This window comes from Salarias fasciatus, chromosome 22, assembly GCF_902148845.1.
Source record: "Salarias fasciatus chromosome 22, fSalaFa1.1, whole genome shotgun sequence".
NCBI classification, from domain to species: domain Eukaryota; kingdom Metazoa; phylum Chordata; class Actinopteri; order Blenniiformes; family Blenniidae; genus Salarias; species Salarias fasciatus.
The window spans coordinates 7,683,444-7,700,271 of record NC_043765.1 but is presented as its reverse complement, the minus strand read 5'-3'; the positions used below and the strand labels follow the sequence as shown (position 1 = coordinate 7,700,271).

The 16,828-nt window shown below is 42.5% G+C and overlaps 1 protein-coding gene across 2 annotated transcripts in view; it reads right to left on the bottom strand.

Moving 5' to 3' along the window:
• Positions 1–261: 261 nt before the first annotated feature.
• atp9b (ATPase phospholipid transporting 9B) overlaps positions 262–16,828 on the bottom strand; it is a 40,957-nt gene continuing 24,390 nt past the window's right edge. Inside the window, exons 14-30 of one of the 2 annotated variants that reach the window (XM_030120863.1) lie at positions 15,479–15,591; positions 13,763–14,014; positions 10,372–10,533; positions 10,042–10,134; positions 8,514–8,597; positions 7,615–7,785; positions 7,200–7,298; positions 6,993–7,082; positions 6,546–6,690; positions 6,066–6,130; positions 5,274–5,429; positions 5,058–5,122; positions 4,843–4,951; positions 4,247–4,304; positions 2,192–2,395; positions 1,933–1,965; positions 262–1,002 (exon numbers count right to left, since the gene is read on the bottom strand). In XM_030120863.1, the coding sequence (XP_029976723.1) occupies positions 866–1,002; positions 1,933–1,965; positions 2,192–2,395; positions 4,247–4,304; positions 4,843–4,951; positions 5,058–5,122; positions 5,274–5,429; positions 6,066–6,130; positions 6,546–6,690; positions 6,993–7,082; positions 7,200–7,298; positions 7,615–7,785; positions 8,514–8,597; positions 10,042–10,134; positions 10,372–10,533; positions 13,763–14,014; positions 15,479–15,591 (2,036 nt within the window). In that variant the 3' untranslated portion in view covers positions 262–865. The remainder of the gene's footprint in view (positions 1,003–1,932; positions 1,966–2,191; positions 2,396–4,246; positions 4,305–4,842; positions 4,952–5,057; positions 5,123–5,273; positions 5,430–6,065; positions 6,131–6,545; positions 6,691–6,992; positions 7,083–7,199; positions 7,299–7,614; positions 7,786–8,513; positions 8,598–10,041; positions 10,135–10,371; positions 10,534–13,762; positions 14,015–15,478; positions 15,592–16,828) is intronic. The other variant, XM_030120864.1, reaches the window with a different exon arrangement.

Sequence of the window (16,828 nt, the reverse complement as noted above, 5' to 3'; positions counted from 1 at the left end):
CGGCACGCTGACAAACGTGGGGATGAGGCACAAAGCGAGCTGCCGCGGCCTGACAGACATCTGGAATGTGACTCCGCAGCTTCATCAAGGCCAAAATGTGCGAAACACCGAACGCTGCTCAGGAGTGAAGGTTCATACACAGAAAGCATCGACAATCTGCTGCTTTAAAAAAAAAGGACTTTTCCCAGCAAAATGCATGAAATTGAGCCCAGAAAAAACAAAATAGCATCAACTTCTGCTGAATGTCACTGTAATTGTTGCTTTTTTTTTTTTTTTTGGTTAATGCACATCTGTACAGTGTGGCTTTACATTGACGGTCGCAACCAAAGCTGCAGGTAGTGATTTTATTTACAGTCGCACAACGAAAACAACTGTTTTTTTTTTCTTTCTCCCTCGCAGCGACTGTACAAAGGCGCAGGCCAGCAAGTGTGAATCAACACCTCTCCATAAAAAAGAACACTTAAAAAAACGTCTGAACACCACGTACGTATAAAAAGTGAAACATGGAAAGAAATACATCCGAGACCGTATAAAACGAAGCTGATTGGTTCAAATGCTTTGAAAGCAGAAGGCAGGTTGACCCTTGGTGGAAAAAAAACCGGGGTCGAGAGTTTCAGGCCTTCGACGTGCAGCCGCCAGGGGCTGAACCCACCTCTTCAAGTCTTTCACTATGTGCTCCTTCTTTTCAAGTAAATCCCAAGTCCCAGTGACGCGAACCCGGAGAGCAGTGAACGTCTGCCAGTGCTTGGATTGTTCCAGTGGCTCCCGTCCTTCGCCGAGGATCAGGGAGTGAAGACAAAGTGCTAAGGAAATACCGAGCGCGTCCAAAATACCGACGCACGGAGCGTCCGGGCCTCCGCCGGGCTCACGACGACAGCTTGGAGTAGCTGGGAGGCGAAAACTTGCGCTTCAGGTATTTGATGATGTAGAGAGGAAGACAGCTGACCAGCGTGATGGCCGACACCTTCCACAGGAAAGGCCAGGTCGTGATGAAGGACAGGTCTGCCAGGACACAACCGGGATCAATATCTGACAGTCGACGACATCTTTACAGGTTAGAATGAACAAATGAAGACACATTATCGTGACTTCTTCACACACAAAACCATCCTTCACTCAAATGAGACCTGTGGCAAGTTGAAGTGCAATACCGACTGGTGCCACTAGGTGGGGTGATGAGCCAAACGAGGACTCGCACTTTCACAATGGAAATAAAACAGAAAATGCAACAAACAAAAAACAGTTCAATCACAGGAGTTACGGGCAGTGTATATTTCAAGCTATATCAATATATTTTGATATTTTAATATTACAATATATTGTTTTGTATTTACTCAGAGAAAAGTTTATTTTAGAGATTTTAAGAAGTGACATTTTCATGTACTTCGGGTTTTTTCTTCTTTTTTTTTTTTACACAAAGTGAAATATTATTAATATTTTATTCATGATTCTTATTAATTTTAGCTTTCAAGTAAAGAAAAAAAAGTCCCTTAAAGGATTGTTACTTATTTTAAAAAATCCTATTACATAATTACATAATAAATATTTTATATGAAAGTGTTTTTTCCCTATTTTTTAACCTGTGGTCATAACTTTTAGCTAAAACTTTGAAAATGCTAAACACTTTTATTTGAGAATGTGAAAGCATTAACAAACTTTAATAAACATCGACATATAAAATCATAAATCCAGTGAAAATACAAACAGTGTAGAGATGTTTCTGAATGAATGAATCTAAAGAAAACACACTGAGTTTGTGTTTCCTTCGCAGCATGAATGGAATTCTGCACAAACACACACAGGATAACGACGATCTGCAGCACACGGTGGAAAATGACAACAACACTGATGAAGCGGCATGAAACGATGGCACAAAACATCATCAGAGGAACAAATGGACGACGGAGACGAAATCACAGGCAGCAAACCTACCAAGGAAAGCTCCAAAGGACACCCTGCCTATGCCTGTGGCCGACACACGCAGAAGCAAACAGGTGCAGCAGAAACAGTGAGTGCAGGACGGAGAGCAGAGGAGAGGACAGAAACAGAGGCACCGAGCCCGGGAGGCCGAATACACAACAACAAACAGCATTACTAAACAGAGAGAAGGCGCAGTGGCTTCTTTAAAATCCTAAAGCGACGACTGTTCTTACATCAACGCACGGCGAGAAGAAGCGGAGCTCTGACTTACCGAAGTACTCGTTGAGGAAGGCGAGCGAAGCGAGGTAGCAGCCCAGGCTGAAGAACTCGGCCACGACCATGAGCCAGTGCCACGTCCGGATGGTGAGCGCCACCATCAGCAGCTCGGTCAGGATGAGCGCCGTGAAGGAGATCGCCACCACGTGCACGAACTCCGACTCGAACAGCACCATGGCGCCGTACATGAGGATGCCGCCTGGTGGGGAGAAGCAGAACTTATCAACCCACAGCCAAGAAGAAGAAGAAGAAGAAGTGTTTGAATGGTGAGTTTGTTCTGTCAGAGTTCATTTCTTTCATTCTGTTGGTTAATAATGGCTGAATGTTGAGAGGGTTGAACGGCGCTGCTGCGTTTAAGGACTCCAGCATCGCCTCATTTCCTGTCGTCTCAATGAACTCATTTAAAATGCAACAAGTTGAACTTTCTCCAAGTTTAAAGTCTGACAAATAAAAAATGTCGGCCTCTCAATCACTTTAAATTCGGTTCACTGCTGGATGACTTTTCGACTCCTCCTGGATTTAAATCCTCTAAATGCTTTTCCCTTCGCCGTCCACCTGACGAGGAGGACTGCAGGATGAAGGCTCAGAAACTAACGTGAACTTATCAGTTTTTTAATTCCCGGTATCTTCAGTTGAAGCACTTCATTAATGAGTGTTTCTGTTGAAGCTGCCTAACATTGACGCTCACCACACATCAGGTAAGAGGTTTGAAGATCAGCGCCTGGCTTGACGAAGTTTGTCATCAATTTCATCAAGATCACACAAAACCGGAGAGACTGGTGATAAATTACAGGCACCTGATGCTGTGTGTGAACAGTGCCGGGGTTTTTTCGTTTTAAAAGGGAGTTTTTCCTTTCCACAGTCGATTATGCTTGTTCATGTGGATCTGTTGGGTTTTCTCTGTAAAAGTGTCGAGAAATGACTATGTTGTAATTGACACTTAAATAAATAAAGCTGAATTGAATTGAATTGCTGCTGTTGTCACCAAAGTACAGCTGCGTGCCTTGAACATGCTGCTGGCGTAAAATTACCAAAGCCTGATGCTGGACTCGAGCAGATCTGAGAGTTGTTGAAAGAGTGGCATCATGGGAGCTGGCCACTCTGGAGTTTAACAGGTTGATTAAAAAGATGTTCAAATCTGCTTGTTTAAAAGATCAGTCACTGTAAAAATGGGAAGATTTTGAGTGAAAATTTTAGAAAAATGTGACAATAGAGCTTCACAGAGAGCAAAAAAAAAAAAAAAAAACCCACGAAATTCAGCATAAACCCCCTTGAAAACAGTTACTCATGCCTGTCCTGCTTGGCCTGTGCAGTAGCCTAGATTAGACCTCACAACAAGCATTTTTCAGTAATAGTTTGGCCCCATTCATTCCCCTTCATACCAGATGAAGGTAAGTCATGGCATTATTAAACATCTTCATGCGTCTAGACACTCGCTCATCTTTCTGGGCGCCTCCTGCGTCCTGTTAGCCGTCACTTCATCATAACACGACACGCATTAGCCTCAACTGCCTCCAACTGATCGCATAATTGCTTCATACGTTACATTCCTGCGACTCAAACTCTGTGGTAAGTTCAGCTCGATGGGAGCCTAATATTTTCCCCCCATGCTGTTGTATCCTCTCATATCGTCTTTATGTTTCTTTTTTTCTTTTCTTTTCTTTTTTTTTCTCCACCGGGCCAGCCTTTAATTAAAAACCTTGAGCTGTCAGGAAGTCACGCTCCAGTAGGAACATAGATCTTTCTCACACGCTGCATGGCTTAGCGATTACAGAAATATCGATTTACTGGACAGACAAAAGCTTGCATGTAAAAGCGGATGGCGGTTTGAAACCTAAGCTACTGAGAAACAGACTGTCTGAGAGTTTGAAGGGGCCCGGGGACCCTGGCATGAGACGCCGCACACAAATGATGAAATGGTAGTTGAAGAGCTGCTTCAGCGGACGACGATCCCAGACTCCAAATCCTTTACGGGCACTGTAGTGTTGAAGTGGCATTTCTTTAAAAGGTTCTCATCTACAAAACACAGTACATGTTCTGTGCTCCTTACCTTGATAGACACTGATCAAAACCCAGATGAGGAAAGTCTTGAAGGACAATGAACGCCCCTGCAAAAAGAGAGAAGAAAGAAAAAGAGCAACAGGTTTTAGCAGTAAAACACAATGTGAGTTTACAGTTTCTTCAAAGTGCTTTGACTACAGTTACTGGTTGGATTAAATATACAGTGACTGTAGCTCAATATATATCAAAAATGTGTATATTTCTTATTTGAAAGGGGCACCATCACAAGTGAGCAGCTTCCACAAAGAGAACTCCTTTCCTAGTTAACGGCATTGCAGCAAAAGTGTCACTTCAACTGCGAGGTAAAAGCCTCAAGTGTTCGTAGATGTTTCAAATTCATTCGGAGCAAAAACAAATGAGTTTCATTAGATATGAGATGGCAGTAAATAGTAGCTTCAGCTGCAACTCCAGTTCATAGCCAGATCTTTGGGATGACTTAGTGAGAAACCTAAAGGAGTTATAGTGTTAGCAGCCATCCGATTCTGTCCATTCATTCCACAAACATTTCCCTGCTTCAGGATTCAGATCAGGCACAGTTTACGCTGTTAGAAAGAAAATTAGTTTTCATAAAAAAAGGCTGCGTACCTTGGTGAGGTCTTTGTAAAGCTCTGGGTAGAGCAGCGCCATCTCCGGCTTCACATCTTGGTCCAAAACCAAGGAGAAGACGGGAAACATGGTGTAGATCGTAGCATACCTGGAGGTTCAGGAGGAAGATCAGAAACGAGATAAAATTAATTATATTCACACGTCTGTGTTGTGATGCTACGGTGAAACTGAAGCGGAGGCGGTTTGGAACGTACCCGACCATAAGAAAACCCTGGTACAAGGGCACGGAGGCAAAATAGAACACAGAAGAAAAGACAGCCTGAAGACGAAAACAAAACACTGCACTTTACTATTTCACTACAACACAGAACACCCTGTTTATTCAAGATAATCAGACAAATTCAAGTGTGTGCGACCTGCATCTACCATGTGCAGCTGAACCAGCTGGTTTCTTCGTCATGTGACTGTACCTGCATGGTGGAGATGATCATCCCTCTGTGCATGACGAACTGTCCCAGAGCAGCAGAGCGTTTGTAGCTGTTCCTGCCGTGAACCATGAGCAGACGACCGATGTGCTTAAACTGAGTGATGGAGAAGTCTGCGGCCAGCGACGCCTGCTTCCCTTCCTGTTGGAAAAACATCGACTCAAATATTCAAATGCGGCATTCACACCAGTAAAAACCTTCCAGACTGGTTAGAGGTAGTATGAGATTTCAGTCATTACGGGATCCTAAACAGGGGAAGCAGCTTTAAATTTTTACCATCTTTTATAATCTCAACCAGCGACACAAACTCTCCAGTTTAAAGAGTCTGTTAATTCAAACCAGGGCTGAAAACACTGTTGTTTACTTCAAATTCCCAATAAAATAGACCCATTACTTTCCATTAAAGTACCTTATTGCCAGTGTTTTTCATTTATTTACTGATTTGCTGTGCTTTAATTTTGTTAAATGCTATTTTTTTAATGCGTGACTTGTCTATTGACTTGGTTCAGGCTTTTTTTAATTGCATTTTGTCATTAAAGTTTACTTCTAATGCAAATAGAAAACTAAAAACTGAAAATAAATGTTGATACAACTTGTGTAATTTCACAGGATGTTTTTATTCCTCCAGTTTAGTGCAGCATGAGGCTTTCTGGACAATGATCAACATGTTTCATGATGACCTGAGTGCCAAACATGAACACTTTCCCTGAACTTTACAGGTTTAAATGAAAGACTTGAGGCCTGAATAAAAGCCTCTGTTACAGTTAAAGTATTTACCTTTCCTTCAATCCCGATTCCGCAGTCTGCAGCCTGAATCATACTGACATCATTTCCACCATCGCCTGTTAAAAAATGCAAACAAAAAAACATGAGGTTGTGTGTTGAAAGGTGACAGAGAAAGCAGCTGCACTGTGGATGAGTTTTACACTGCCATCTTGTGGATAGGTGCAGAATTACTCCAGCTGTTGCTCCACATAACCTCTTCAAACTGAGCTCAGTTAAAATGTCCCAGCTGGGAAATGACAACTCAGTTACTGGAAAACGATGTGTCATCTTACAGACGTCGCGGTACGAAACAGGGCTGTTTATTTAATCAGTCTGTGCGATGGACTGTTTTATACATTTCCCCTTCCTGAGGGACGTGGTCGGCAGATAGTTTCCGTCCCGGTGGATTTTCCCAGGCCGTCTGCGGACCGGAGTCGGCCCGTTCTCGCCACGTCTCGGCGAGCCTGCCGCCCTTCGGCTGTCAGCACTCACCTATGGCGCAGGTTCTGTTGGCCGTGTGCTGCTGCAGCAGCCGCACGATCTGGGCCTTCTGGGTCGGGGAGCAGCGGCAGCAGACGACTGCCGGACACTGACATGCCAGCTCCACAAACTCATGCTCGTAATACCTTAAACACACCTGTGACGGCACCAAGAGAAGACACATGTAACCGGAGTCTAAAAGAAAGTTTAACATTCATAAAAACTATCAAATTAAAAAAAGAGAGTTATCAAATCACTGATGTTTAAATCTTATCAATGTCTCATTTGTTTCTGCGATTTGGCTTCCTCTCCAAATCCGGAGGACCTCGGCGGAACCCCAAGGTATCTGAGGTTTGGCTGAGGAATCGGTTTTATTCTCTCTCTGCCTGTTTGGCTCGACGCTCAGCGTCATCTGTTGTGCATGGAAATGTCGCCGTGCGCTCTGCGAGGCTGGAGTACCTCTAAGGAGTCTCCGGAGATGACCAGAGCACAGTCATGTTTCCTCCTGAAGGCGTTGAGCTCCAGATGGGCCTCTCCTCTGTTGGACACCTGCTCGAGAGCCACAAAATACAATTAGCAGCAGCAACATTTAGTTTTCTCTGCTGGCAATATTGTGGTTGACAACACACAGTGATGGGTGTGGGAAAGAAGGGAAGAGAGGCGTACCGGTTTGAAGACGTGGATGTCTTGGTTTCTGGACACCAAGTGGGAACTTTTGGCGATGCATGTCGCTGTCTCCAGCTTGTCTCCAGTCAACATCCAGATCTGAGAGAAGAATCAGAAGAATAAGAACATATCAAACGGTAAAATAGACAAAAGTGAAGGGAATTTCAATTCAAAACAAATCTATTAAATGTCGATGTATATAAAGCTTTATTCCACATTTCATTTGGAAAATGACCAAAAAGACACACTTTCAAAAGCCCCCCCTCCTCTGGATGTCTTCACTAATTAGCCCCCGCCCCCTCGAACAGGGAGTCACAGCTGCGGACTGAAGCACCAGCCTTGAGCCTGGATGACAACCTGCTCTACCAGCGGGGTTCGCATTGTCTTTCAAGGCCTGCTGGATGCGAACACCCACCTTAATGCCGGCATTTCTGAGCAGCTCCAGCGTGGGCCTGACGTCCGCCTGCAGCTGATCCTCCACGCCGGTCAGACACAGGAGCTCCATCTCCCGCTCCAGGCTCTCCACCACCGCGGCCACCTTCAGGGCTCGGTCGTGGATGCTCAGCTTCGCCTGGTTGTAGCGATTCTGCACAAAGCGAGAGGAGAAAGTGAGAGGCGCCGCTAGGTGATAATTGAGGGGTTCAAAACCGATACTGACACAGCTGTTAGATGACTGCTCTCATTACATGTGTAAAACAAATTCCCAAACTCTAATTCTCTCATAGTACATAACAAGTGATTTCAGTCTTTTCAGCCAAATCTGAAGGTATTTTGACCATTAATTCACGCTGATGCTGACATAAAAATCTTTCATTATAAAGTGGCTGCAATGCTGAGAAAATCACTTTCTGTTTAAGCTTATCAATCTTATCAATATTTCTAAATTTATTTGAGTGCATTTTGAGTAAATAACTCTTTTAATGATACAAATAACACCTTAACATTGTGCTGCAGTCTGTTGTTGGAGCTCTCCTGGACTTCATGCTCTCTACTCAATAATGTTTACTACGTGGCATAACACACTAAATACAATGACATACAATGAAATTGGGATGCTGCTGATGTAATTTTAGCAATAACTGTATTCCTGTAGGAGCATCATTGCTTGATTGGACAAAAAGAGCTTCAGCAGGAGGAATTTGCTCCCATTTCAACTGGAATCTAGGAACTTTTTATTTAGTAGATCCACTGTAAATCCGTCGTACAAGACACAAAAACTCACACATAAATATTGGCCATCCTAGACAAAGGACCGCCACACTAACAGCACCTCCATGTAGCGGAGAAGCAACGCTACAAACTTTTTATTCATACCTCAAAGTCCTGATACTGCTCCTCAGACAGAGACTTCTTGGCCACCACCAGGGTCCTCAGACCCTCTCGGGCCATGTTTCCACACTGAAACAGCAGAGAAACGGTCATGAACCTTTCATTGTTGTGCTCTTTATAACACAACCGTGCTGCATATTTGATCATGAGAAATCACAGGGCAGCGCTGCGGCTGTATTATATGTGCACCATGTACAGTACTGTCAATAACAGCATATTGTAACCAACACCAAAAGGAATCAATACGGAATAACATCCCCTCCGGTGAGAGTCAGAGGACACAGTAAAATGCGGGGATGGATGGGCGGTTTATTTTTGATATGAAACACCGATAGGGCAAATCTGCCCTGTTGATTGGTTATTGACAGGCAGAGTAAGTGCGGCGCCAGCTGATTTGACAGCAGGATATTACAGCCAAGAGGACATCATTAGCACCATTGTTCAAGAATATGACATACAGTAATTACTGCAACTTTATCTAGGTCACTAATTAAATCAAAAACTGCCCGTGGTGCTAAATGACTCAATAATGCCAATAAAATTATGAACATATGCGCACAAGGCCTTTGCACAATAAACTGCTGTTGATCACTTGATGAAATGTCCTGATTACGGGAGTATATAAGCAGCTACACGCATATTTATGCCACCACTGTCATCTTGTTTATGGGAGTACTGAAAACCTGTAGAGAAAACCTTTCAAAGGGCGCCCAGAGAAAAACGTAAAATAAACATAATGAAGTCCTAAAATATTTTCCCACTCATAACTAATCTATGTTAGGAAAGCAAAAATTCAAAATAAAAATTATTTAGTCTTTTCACTGTATTGTGTGACAATCAAGGACAGTTGTGACCAGTACAAATCCAAATCAAGATTGTTTTCAGTGTCAACGCAAAATGTTCAGTGCAAAAGTTATTTTCAGTCTCCTGCATGAGCCGCCTGCAATTATGTTGCATTCACGCCATCGTGAAGACAGACTATGAGGAACCAACGAGCCACAAACTTGTAATTTGAGTCAAACATATAAACTGACAGTGACTATTTCTGTTGGTGAGCTGACTGAAAGGGTCAACAATTTATGAAACCGTCTAAGTCACTTTCAGGTTTATCAATAAAATTAAAAATCTGGCAAATAAAAAACAATCACCCCTTTGAAAAGAGTTTCAGAGTCAGAAAGATTGAAATTTCTTTATAAATTGTGTGTGCCAGTCCTTCTTTTCATTACAAATAAGACATTTAGTCTCACAGTTTCAGCTTCATGTCACGGCTATGAAACTGTGTCAACAATTTGACCATAATTTGGAATATGAATTATTTAAAACGTTGCAAACCTTGTGGGAGAATAAGTGGAAGATTTGTAAAAGAGTTGAGTTCATTTTTCTTTAACTTCATGATTGTGTCAAACATCTGTGGCACAAACTGAAGAATAAATATTTCGGCATTGGTACTTTAATCCCCTGAATAATCTGGAGAGCTGCCGTCCACATTTCCTCAACATGGTTTTTATTATACCTCTTCTTCCAACCAGTCGTTATACTGGACGATGCTCGCCATGGCGACGTCGGCGCCCTTCATGTAGAAAGTGATGTCTCCTGTCGACTCCTCCTGGAGAAGAAGAAAACTCAAAGTTACTGCAGTGAAGGAAAATGTTCACAGCAGCACATACAGAAAGCAAGAGGAGGTAAGAAGGGCAGAAAGAATCAGAGTTTGACATTTTTTCCCAAGTAAAACATTCTTCAAAACAAAGTCACACACACAACTCTTGATCCAGACCACACACACACACACACACACACACACACAGAAACATGTAGACAACGGGGTAATACATGAGCATCACACCCGCACAATGATGCCCATCCTCTTGCTCTCGGAGGTGAAGGGGAAGATCTGCAGGATGTAGAAGGAGAGGATCTGTCCGGACGGAGTCTTCAGCTGCAGAGAGGTCAGGTCTCTGTTCACCAGGGTCAGGCCGACGCTCTCTGTCCACCGCACCAGCGCCACCTGGGGGTTCACACGACCGGCATAAACTCTTTACAAACTCACTCAGTGAAAACAAGCTCCAGTTAAGCACCGATGCTTCAACATGCTGATGTTAGTGTCAAACAACAAAAGAGTGCAGAAAAAAAGAGATGATTTTAATGTAATCTGCACAATTTGTCCCTCCAGAAAATGTACATTACGCTGGTTACTGCAATGTATAAAAAAATATTCATTATTCCATTTCAACTTTACATTTCAATTAAAGGATATTACATCACTGTAAAAGGTCAGTGTAAATAAACATATCTTAAAGATAAAGTCTATTATATAGCCTTAAACTAACCACAAGTCATTTCTACCCTGGTTTTATTTGATGCTTTTGTACATTTGGCTCCACACTCTTAAAATGCCCCCACCCTGCTGTTCATTGTGGTATTTGTGCAAATTGCGCACAAAAATATCAATCAAGTACTCAAAGTGAAAGCTAAGAAAACTAATCAAAATATTTCCTTTTTTTTTTTTTTTTTTTACACTAAAAGACACTAAAGATGTTTCAGGATGAAGCGTTTTAAGAAAAAAGCTCTTTGTCCAGACTTGAACATTTTAAATCAACTGCAAAAAAAGTTTTTTTTTTAATCATTCAAAAGACTCCTCACCAAATTACAGGTTATTGAGAATTTTCTTCCACGGAGAAACAACTGTGCTTGTTGACTGTAAGCTTATCGAATGTAATTTCACTCCCAGTTAAAGGACAAGGGAGATTTACGGGAACCTCCAGAGCCGCTGAAGTCGTCTCATTCAGCTCCAGATAAGTGTTTTTCTGTTTCTCTTTCCTCTTTCTCTCCCCAGCAGGAACTGCGGCCCCCGAGTGAGCGTTCAGCTGCACACGACTCAATTCTCAATGGGTTCATTTTCAATTTGCTCACTCAAAGGTTGTTATTATACTCTGACCTACAAATTGGAACTTCCTGTTAATACCCCATCATTTCTCCTGCTCCCCCCTTTGAGCTCAGTAAAAAGGGCTGCCTATATTTACTTAACACACATCTGTGTGTCATTATCGAGTGTGTGTGTGTGCGGCGCTACACAAATGGTCACACATGAACTGACACCCAACATGTGCCGAGGATCCTAAACCGACCTCTTCACTCTATTTTAGCAGCTCTTCTTTAACTATTTGAAGCTTTGATACAACATGTGAGTCGTGTGTTTCAGCAGTAACACAGAGCAGCGACTGCTTCACAGCAAAGCGAGGCCGCCTTCAGATCAATTCTTTCAGCTGTGTCTTCCACAAAAATCCAAGAATCAGAGCATTTTATACATTTATACAATATGGTCGATGTTAAAAACACTATTAAAGCCTCATTCTCAATATCTTCCTAAATAAATAACTGCTCAATTTTAGTCTCAAAAATTGTATTTTGACTTTATTCTTGAAATGTTGAAAAGAAGAATGAAGCAAAAAAACCCTCTCCAATATTATTTTCTGCGTCACGGCCCCGAAACATTGACATACATGGTGTTCTTGTAAAGAAATGACAGAGAACCTATTAGCCTGATCATGGCGGTCATTAAGGCTACAGTCAAATATCCTGGCTGAAGTTATGGGGAGGTCAAAGGTTACAGGAGGACTCTGCTCAGAGCACAGCTGACCGGGAGGTGAGATGACCCATGTCGTGACCCCTGTAAAGGGTCCGGCTCATTTCCTTAATGATGCCTCATCACCTCGGAGAAGCTGAGCAGAGATGCGGGGCCAAACACACCATCACTGACAGCAGGTACAGTGGCCGAGCTCTGAAGCCGCAGTCAATAAAAAGCCCGAGGAGCTACAGAAAGACGGGGAAATAAAGGAGTGAAGAAGAACAAAGACCGCCGTACAAGGGAAGGGAGCGTTCCACCAACTATCAGACCTCCACCTTTCATCGTCTCTGAGAGAAAATTAAATATTGATCAATCTAGGCGGTGTGAAACAATGAGAGACAGAGGAGACATAGAGTGAGCTGGGATATAAATAAATATATACAGCAAGTAAGGGGGAGGACAGATCTGCGAAAAGGAAAGTGAGATTTACGCTGTTTATTTTTTTAATTATATACGGTTTGATTGCTGGAGTCGCCTCGCTGTTCGACAGAAAGTATGCAGCTCTCACAAAGGCTTTACGAACCTTCACATGTCAGCGGTGATAAACATGCCAATGGCGTTGAACTGGGAGCGCGTGTGTAGATTAACTCCACCTCAGTATACATTAAACCACCCTTCAATAAAGACTGGCTCTAACTTTTAGTGATGAATTTTTGTTCCCTCCCATGTCCTCGGTGTCTAATTATCATCATCACTCTACTCGGATTTCTTTACAGATAAGTTACACAGCATAATTACAAAAGGTTTATATGTTAGGTTTACTATAGAGCCTCAGCCTTAAAGGCTCCCATTCTTAGGTTACACGAAGAAACATCCAGAGGCGAAGACGCTAAAGAGATGCCTTTGGGGATCGAGCAGCATTCTTCCTTCAACGGAGGTTGTAAATTCCCAGGAAGCAAATACAGACAATTAAATAGCTTGACCTCCAGCAGCGGTTCACAACCTCTGACTTTCCGTCCATGAAATGACTATTATGATGAAACAGGGTTATTTAAGATCACCACTAAACATTTAGAGACATGGGGCGTTGTAGAAAAGGACATAAATGGTTAGCTTGGGATAGATTTCTTTCTGCGAGAAGGACCAAACAAGAAAATGTAAAAAATAACTGTGTTAATTATAAAAAAAACAACAAAAGAAGGAAAGATCTGGATAAACCGGGATACAAAATTATTCCTGTCAATATCAGATCTAGTATAAAAACAAAAACAAAACTATTATATCTCAGAACTGCAGATATATTCATGATCACCATAATCATTTGAAAACAAATTTGTTAAAAACAAATGTTTTTATTTTCAAGTTTTACTAAAGCGATGTGAACCTTCTGATTTTCTTTGAAACCCCTGAATGGGTTTCCTCATTATAAATGGGAAGATTCCAGGAAATATTTCCGATCTGTTTTTCATTTAACGGACATCTGTGAACCCATAAATCAAAAAATCCACCTTTACGCTGATTATTCTGTTATTTACCAATGAGAGGCACATCAACTCTCGAATGGTGCTAAATCACCTCTAAAAACTACAGGCTCTTAGCATGACCAGTCAAAATTAAGGATACATTGAACTTTCTATAGCAGCGTGACTTTTCTGTGATTCATCTTTACCTCGTCTGGACTGGACGCCTGGTACGTGCGGTTGTCGTCACTGAAGTCCTGGTCGGCCTCTGCGGACTCCGTCTCTCCATTTACGCTGGCGTGCGACTCGTACACGGGCGTGACGTTGTGGCACAGAGCGATGGCCTTCACGGCCTCGTGGATGCGGCTGCTGACGCTCTTTCGCACTTTGGGACCTGCCGACTGGGTCTTCCGTGACGGCGTGGTGCTGCTCGCACTGCCACCGGCTGGCTGGGAAGGCAACTGAAATATAAACAAGTAGTGTAACGACTGGGTGCCATAAAAGGTTTGAGACATCAGGAAGCTCCAGAAAATACAGGGTTTGTCTTGAGTTGCCATTTTAGAACATGTTAGGAAATTGGAGAGATGTCTGTTAGTAAACCCAGAGTGGGTGGCCAGCACTTTCTTATAAAAATTGAAAACAAGGCAGCAAGAGGCCCTGTTGACAAAAAAAATGAAAAACAGGTTTTTGGCTGTATAATGTGTACTTTGCACTTTTATAACATGGAGACTTTCATTGGTCAGTTTCAGGCACTCTCCATTTGTAGGGTGTGATTTCAAAGTTGCGTGAGGCAGTCAGTTTAGCTGTGTACTCAGTTCCCAGTTAAAAGACAGAAGTAGATCACAGTGTGTATCGTCATGTTGTATCTGCTTTGAGGGTCTCTCTGCGGCTTTCTGTTTTGACACCAGCCATCGGTTTGACTGAGTGGTGACTGGAAAAGCAGGCTGACGGTCCGCCGTGCCAGCTGTGTGTGACGGGGGCATCATGCTCCACTGAAGCATAGGATTTTTGGCTGATGATTAACGGTCCGGCCTGCCAGGCACGGACAGAGGAGCGGGTCATAGAGTACAGTACAGACACGAGATGACAACCTTCCTCCAGAGAGACAGAGATCCACAGAGGGAGATCGGGCGTCCTTTAGCCTCAACAATCTGCTGAACAGTTAAAACACTAGAGCCGTCTTCCCTGAATACAGAGTGCGGGAATTTAAATTATACTCTGTTTGCCTCATTTTAATTATGTTTTGGTCAAAACTTTTCTGTGTCTTTAAGTAACCGGCTTCTAATTCCAAACATCAGTGTGACAGTAAAGCATACATCAGCTGAGTAGCGGCGTTGTTTCTTTGCCATGCTTCAGCACTAAAAAGCCTAGTCATTTTTCATTAGCTGGGATTACACATAAGGGCGTGGGGCAGATGGCCTGAGCCTCCACCAGCTGTTCGGAGCTGGCTGAGAAGGAACAATATCATTCTGTCATGACTGCAGCCAGATCTGAGCCACCCAGCGAGGAAAACACTTGCTTACAGTACGAGGAGCCTCTCAGGGACGCCGCATGATGAATGAACAATATGGGCTTCCTTCCTGGAAAAAGCATCCTTAGCTAAATATAAAAATTGATTAAACTGATCTACAGAGAGAGGCGGGATGAAGTGGGAAGAACACTGAGTGAAGTATGGTACATATTTGTATTCTATGTCATTCTGCCAAACGGAATAAAAATAAGTAGAACCACTCAAAGTGTCAGCTCCGTCCAAAGTCTCCAAAAGTTGTTCCTGCTTATTGATCAGAATATCATATGTGAACATCTATTTTTGTGAAAATGTGGCTTTTTGAATCATCTGGGTGGATGATGGATGGATGGACGGGTCTGTGCGTGACAGCTACCCGTGTGAGCAGCGAACAGTAGTTTGTCATGTGATTCCTCACCTGTGAATACGACTGGATTATGTGGCTTTGTATCTCGTCCATGGTGTCCATGCCGTACGACACCGTCCCCAGGTGCAGCCGCTTGAACACCATTTCATTTTGCGTCAGAGTTCCTGCAATTCAGAGGAACATTTTATTTGAGAAATTTAGGAGGTAAGAAAATTGGAAGAAGACGTCACCTTCACTTAACCTTTAGTTTATAATTCTAACGGTATGTTCTTGTCTTTAGGAGCTTTATAGTTCATCTTCAAGCAATAATGGTCACATATCAAAATAATTGTACTGAAATCTAAAGTTATACAGATATCTACATAACATACCAGATATTTTGATATGCAGTCCAACAACTGCTGTTTTTGAAACATAAAAACAACCCAAAGTCCTCAGATCTGCTGTGATGTACAGATTTAATGAACAATTGCAGAGTTAATTATTAAACTTATTCCCAATTTATGAATTACAGATCTACATCAACTCATCTAACACTGATGTGCTAATAAATATTAGTCGAGAATCAGCCTGATTTAGTTGCACAGGTTTATTAAATGTTGTGAAAAAATGCAGAACTGCCCAAATTTGCTCATTTGTGAATTGAAGAACTAACAAAGTTTATATTTAAGAAATGAGAGAAATGTTAAAAATGTGTTCAATACACCAGCAAGACAAATATATTTTCACCATCTCGCACTCACACAGTGTCTGTCTTCGAACAACTGGCCTCAGTGCATCATGGGACCTGTAGATTGTAGCGAGTGCCTTCTCTCGCTGACTTAATCTCATTACCAATATGGACTGCATGTCCTCTCTGACTAACAAACAAGAAGCAGCATGGCATACGAAAACAGCGAGTGAGTCTTCAGAAAACAAAAAAAGAAGGGAGAAAAAAAATGCTTAAAATGGAGGCGGCGGCCTTGTTTAATGGATGCATGTTGCCAGAACGTGTGCTGATAGAGCGTAAAGCTGATTAGAGGCCATCTAACGTCCAGAAACATTAAAGCCACAGGGTTAACCAATTCTAATGGATTGATCGTTTGCTCTTGTTTCCATGTGCTTTAACTACCAACCTGGATAAATAGGCTCCAAAGCTAATCTATTCCTACCTAGATCAGCGGGGGAAGACAAAGAAGCATATTAGGACCACCGCAAGAGTTTATCACTCTGAGACGCTGTCTCGCATTAGTAAAGAGCAGCGATTTGTTACCGGAGGATCAGCCCACGATAGTGAAATGAGACAAGCAGAGAGGAACAAAGCCTGGAAATTTAGGTTTCAGGCTCTGTCCGACTTATTTTCACTTCACTTTACAAACTTGCCAGCCTGACAGAATGATCTCGGTTATTGTTTTGTGGATT